Below are 6,119 nucleotides of genomic sequence, written 5' to 3'. Positions count from 1 at the left end.
ATAGATGAAGAATCGGATGATACCGCACCACGGCTGCCGCCTGGTAGCACCGCTTCGAAGCTCCGATTCGATCGGAGTACCCGTCAAATATTGACCAACAACCACCGACGATCACCTTCTGTCCACTTCTCTCTCTCTCTCTCTCTTTCTCTCCCTCACTCACTCTCGCACTTTTCTTTTTTTCTAGTCATCGACGCCATTTTGTACAGTTATATATATATATATATATATATATATATATATATATATATATATATATCTTCCGCCATTTTTTATAATTAATATATTTTTTATCTAAGTTTAAGTTAAAGCAAATGAAATTTAAATTTAATGAAATTTGTTAATTTCAGTATACTTATATTGACAATTGATTTGGGATTATTTGTAAATTAAAAATTTATTCAATATCTTTGTAATCATTGTAATTTTTTTTTTTCGGTATTTCCGATTAACTTCGACGATTTAAATAACTTAGATAAATCATCGAAAGGAAGACCTATTTTTTTTTTTTTTTTATTTTTTTTAAGATATGCAAGATATATATCTCCTTTCGTATCGTTCGAGTTTGCACAGACGGGGTGTCATCTTCGAAGAACTTGGAATTTATCATCGAAAGTACACAGGATTCTCTTCTCTCTATCGGTTCTAGTAATCCTCTTTCGATGCACCGAATTCTTTCGTCATCCTATTTACGATTGAATCGTTTTTATATGTTCTCAGATCATAAATCCTATGATCCAAATGAGAACGAAAAGGCACGTATATTTATATCTTTTTATCGTTTCGGAAAAGTCTTCTTTTCGAGTCATAATAAAATTTCAATTATGAGTCAATTAGTATATATACTAATGTCGAGATATTTTCAATATTTTTAATTTGCGATATTTTGATTGACGAAAATACGTCGCCATTTTGTAATCACCTGTACTAATTCGTAGGATTCGAAAAAGCAAATACGAGCAAAGTATTACACAAACTCTACGTAACATTCGTTCTATATATAAATAGGTATCTTATATATCCATGTGATAGCGATGTATGTGCTTATGTATAACCATCTAAGAATCAATGTTGAAGATTTTGTTCAGTTTTGGTTGTGAGACAATCAGACGCGTGTCCGTAGATGAGTGGAACGCATCGAGCTTGGAATCTCTCTTATCGAACGAAGGGGAGGCGTTGTTATGGTAACGGAGCACACATACTGGATCCCTCTGTGATAAGAGTGCGACATTCAGGTGAGACGGCCATTACTGTTAGAGAAGCAGCAACGAGGTCGCGACATGAGGGATTTATTTTAATATATGGAAGTTCTATAATTCGAACAAAAGTACATACATACAAATTACTTTCGTTTATCCTACTAAATAATTTTCAAATTCTTCCCGCTTTTATACCTTTATTTCCATATAAAATTTCCTCGATCGTTTTTTTTCTTTTTTGTTTTTTTTTTCTTTCTTTCTTTCTTTCTTTCATTTTATAATCATTCAATTTAATTTATTTTCCGTTAGATTATTTAAAGGTAAACGTGTAAGTTTAATATAATTGTAAATTTATAATATTATTAATTATTTACGATGTATTATAATTACTAATTGTTTAAATAAATATGTAAAAAAAAAAAAAAGAAAAAAAAAGAACAAAAAAATTGGATATCCATTAAATGTTTCTTCATTGATGTTATATCCCACTCCTGTTGGAATTCTTATATGAACGATTACGAAAAAGTGACGGTATTGATTATCTTTTAAATATATATATATCCCTTTTATTTAAAAATAACTGATATGACCCGATACAACACTCTGAAAAAAATATATTACGTGAAATATATTAGCATGTTCGTCAGCCGGATAAAATGTATAGACTGTTTCAATGGTGTGTTCCCGTCACTATATTAATAAATGTCGTTACATTATAAACTATCATTGTAGTTATAAGATTTGTAAAATTATTGATAGGTTCTTGTACTCTGACGATTAATCGGCGAGAGAAACTTTTATGCTTCGTTCTTACAACAATCATTATTTCTAATATCTTAATACATTTTTGACCAATTCACAGATATATTCGTTTTTGCAAATACATACGACTTATACGATTATTAATGTATAAAATAGTATATATTGTTTATCATCTTGCATAATGTTTACTTAATTCCAATATTTCCAATTTTTCTAAATTCGTAATATTTAAATGACAATTTTTAATTCAATGATAAACATTACCGGAATGATAAAATTGCCGTCAATAATGATATTATTTATTATTATATCCTGGTCAACTATGTATTAAGATAAATAATTCTTAAATCTTACAGAATAAAAGAAAACAGAAGAGATAAAATCTTAACGCTTAAACATATTTTCGATAATATTTACAAAATGCAAAGGCGTCAGGTTAGATTTGTTATTTGTTTCGGAGAGCTGCTTCAATAAATTCTTCTTTGATAACGAAAAAAGAAAAAGAAAAAAAAGTCAAGAAAAAATAGAAAAAAGAAATAAAATGTAAAATAAATAAAAGTACATTAAAGGAGGTGAAATAAAAATAGAAAAAAAAAAAATAATAATAAAAAATAAAAATAAAAAATCAAAGCGGAGAAGATCTGACATTGACTCTGACACATTTCCTACATATATACCGGATGTCTCGGCCCCTATTCGCAACTGTTTACAAGGAAAGAAGAAAAAAAAAAAATTATGAAGCGATAACTTTTGCACGCCTTTGCGTTATCGTACGTCACGAAGCTCAAGTTTATTGAACTCTCATAGCTTCGGTCGAAATGAGATCGACGCTTAAAAATTCGAGAAAAGGGTAGTAGATGTTAATTATTTTTACTATTTTTTGTTTTTTCTTTTTTTTTTTTTTTTTTGACTTTTCTAATTTCTCTCGATCAAAATTTCTCGGAATGTAATCTTGATTTGAAGTAAAAAAAAAAAAAAAGAAAAAAAAATGTTTAATATGCACTTTTATCCTAATAGAATCTTTAAGATATATCTCTCGACTTCGAAAGACAAAGAATAGGAGTAATATAATTTGAAACGACATCGAATTCAGACTTACAATGTTATTTACAAGAACCTAAATTAACACCATCCAAACCATTATATACACACACTTTTGAGATACTTAAATTTTAACTTAACTATTACTACAACATTATACTTGAAATCTAAATCTATCTTGCAAAATAGCGAAGTATTGTACCGTGATCGCAAGAGAAAAGTACTTATGCATTATATCAAAATTTTCTTGTCTGATTTCTTAAAAGAAAACAAATAGGATAATCCACTTTACGAGCTTACTATTCCTGAATCTTAGCGATATGATTCATTTCATCAACATTCAATAAATTTGTCACTTTTGATCTGAAAAGACTAACTATAGCAATGACTATACCTCTCCAAGACTTAAATAATCGTTAAATTCAATCACAGAACAACTAGGATCGAGATTGAAACTACTAACGATAAATATAAAAGTTCACAGTATATCGAAGAATCGTCGTTGTCTTTTCCGCGGCGAGCTCGAAAAATCTTTATTATAATCTCGTCGATAATAATTAGAGATTTTTAAGAAGATATAGAAACAACAGTGGGTCTCTCAAGATGCCCATTGTCCAACATGATCTTACTACCTGCTGGACTGGGCGAGGAATTGCCAAGAGTAACGATATGAGGTGAGGCAAGTTGGTGATGATCAGGTGAGTGTCCCGCTGACATCATTCCTGGTGAATGTGTTGCACAAGGTGGCGAAGGACATTCAACTTTCGGAGAATGAGTTTCGAGGAGCTGCTGATGCTGTTGTTGTTGTTGTTGCTGTTGAGAAGCAATCATGTCGTAGTAAAGACCGCTAGGTGTCGTTGAACGATAGGAAACTATACGACTGCCCGACTGTGGATTACCGTAGAGGGAACCTGCGTATGTAACTTGAGGTACCACGGAGTGGGCCATCCTTAAATCATAGTTATCTGTGGATTTTAAAGAAATTTTTTATTAGTTTATATATATATGTATATATATATATATATATATATATATATATATATATATATATGTATGTATGTATATATATATGTATATATATATGTATATCAAAACTCAAGGTTCAGTATATTCGTACGTTACGATAACTGTTCACTTATTCTTTTACTTCTCTAATCAAAAAAACTATGAAAATTTGCATAAACGAGTATATCACAACAAGTTTATATACTGCTTTTCCATTTACTTGTGGTACAATTGAAACTAGGTCAACTATCGGAGCAAGTATGCATGCACATAACTGCAATCGCGAATGGTGCCGACCGGTTAAAAAAAAGTCAGTTAATCGTGGGAAATGAAACTCGTTTGAGATAGAACTTACCTGGCTCTAGCTTTAAATTATTGTTGTTATTGTTGTTGTTGTTGTTGTTATTGTTGGTGCATTGTGCAACATTGCCAGCAATTGGAGTATCGGTAGATTTCATTCCGCCTTTAGGTTTACGTTTACGAGTTTGAATGCTATCCTTCTTCATTGTCATCGGCCTATTGATACCATGAAGCTTGAAGTAGAGACCACAGGCATTGCAAACGGGTTCACCGAGGGAGTTTCGTCGCCAAAGTGAAGTCATTGTCGTTTGGCAATTACTACAAGAGAGTCCTACGCGCCTTGAAGCTGACTGCAGAAAGAAAAAGTTGATTAGTAGATCGAGTTATTTAATTTTTCTCTTTCTTTTCCTCTTAGAGTTTCATCCTTGGATCGGATAATCCAACAATGAGACTCAATTCCAGAGGTAGAGAAAAATTTGCGTTTCATTTCGAGAGAGAAGGATTCTTTTTTTTTTTTTTATCCTGACTGATACTTTTCAATTTGGATCCTGCTCTCGGCCGTTGAATTCTTTATAATTATTCATTAATTTAACAAGTATAAAACAAAAACGAAAAAAAAAAAAAAGAAAAAAGAGGGAAAGAAGTCACTTGCACAGTTCCACGAGTTACGTACGACACAATACTGAACGTAACATCCTGCAAAGTTGAAATTTGATTAATTAAAAGATCTACATATCGATATAACGACCTGAGGTTAAGCCGTTTCTGTGCAAGGGACAGACGTTCCGCGTGTAAAGTAGGAAAAAAGACGGACCATACTCTCGCCTCGTAAACTCACGCGAGCCTGTAAAAATTCAACTATCTAATAAGCTAAAACGAATATTTGAATTTGAATTTCCTTCGTCGTAAGAAGGTGATCCTATCGATCATTAACATCAGAACGGCTAATTGAACAGGCCGCGCGTGATTTCAGGAAGGAGAGTGCTTATGTACCATGGGTATAGTGGCACCTCGAGAAGCTACGATGGATTTTCTACTAGAAAGAAAGAATGATCAAGAGAGAAAGAGATAGATAGACAGATAGAAAGTGTGATATTACGCAAAAAGAAAAGTGTAAGAAAGAACAGAAAAAAAAAAGAAGAAAAAAAAGAAAAAAAAACAAAACAATAAAAAAAAAAGGAACCGTTTAAATGATGAAATTCCTCGGAAGCATTAAAATAAAAAAAAATATATATGTGTGTATATATAAATAAATAAATAAAAAAAAAAAAAATGAATAAAAAAGTAAGAAAATGTGAATGGAAATGAAAATGGAAATGGAGGATGTACAATTGAAGGATCGATTAAGGTAAGGAAATCTTGATTATGTTTTTAATGAAGTATCCAGGAGAAAATAAATGGAAAATAAAGAAAGAAAGAAAAAAAAGAAAACAGAGAGAAAGAAAGAGAGAGACAGAGAGAGAGAGAGAAAGAGAGAGAAAGACAGAGAGACAGAGAGAGAGAGAGAGAGAGAGAGAGAGAGAGAGAGAGAGAGACACAGAGTGCTGAGTTGGGGGGATGACACCTACCAAACGACGGCTCGATTTCTCCTCGAAGGCGCGAGGGGCGCCACTATACCCACAGAAGCCTTTGTAGAAATCGCCCTGATCCGCCACTGAAACAGACAGGAGGCCAAACGTTAGAGGTTGTGTTTCCTTCTTTCTTTTCCTGGACGTACGTATTCAAAAGCGTACTTTTTCTTCTTTCTTTCTTTCTTTTCTTCTCTTTTATTATTATTATTATTTTTTTTTTTATTTTTTTTATATTTTTTTT

The 6,119-nt window shown here is 31.9% G+C and overlaps 1 protein-coding gene across 12 annotated transcripts in view; it reads right to left on the bottom strand.

The window, feature by feature from the left end:
• Positions 1 to 1,288: 1,288 nt before the first annotated feature.
• LOC124424548 (box A-binding factor-like) overlaps positions 1,289 to 6,119 on the bottom strand; it is a 56,860-nt gene continuing 52,029 nt past the window's right edge. For 10 of the 12 annotated variants that reach the window (XM_046963773.1, XM_046963770.1, XM_046963776.1 and 7 more), the window contains 2 exons: positions 4,363 to 4,657; positions 1,289 to 3,967 (listed from right to left, as the gene is read on the bottom strand). In XM_046963773.1, the coding sequence (XP_046819729.1) occupies positions 3,570 to 3,967; positions 4,363 to 4,657 (693 nt within the window). In that variant the 3' untranslated portion in view covers positions 1,289 to 3,569. Of the gene's footprint in view, positions 3,968 to 4,362; positions 4,658 to 5,875; positions 5,962 to 6,119 lie in introns of those variants that run through there. The other 2 variants (XM_046963771.1, XM_046963781.1) reach the window with 2 other exon arrangements.

This window comes from Vespa crabro, chromosome 6 (genome assembly GCF_910589235.1).
Source record: "Vespa crabro chromosome 6, iyVesCrab1.2, whole genome shotgun sequence".
Classification (NCBI taxonomy): domain Eukaryota; kingdom Metazoa; phylum Arthropoda; class Insecta; order Hymenoptera; family Vespidae; genus Vespa; species Vespa crabro.
The sequence above is the reverse complement of the archived record's forward strand: the minus strand, read 5'-3'. Positions and strand labels throughout refer to the sequence as shown.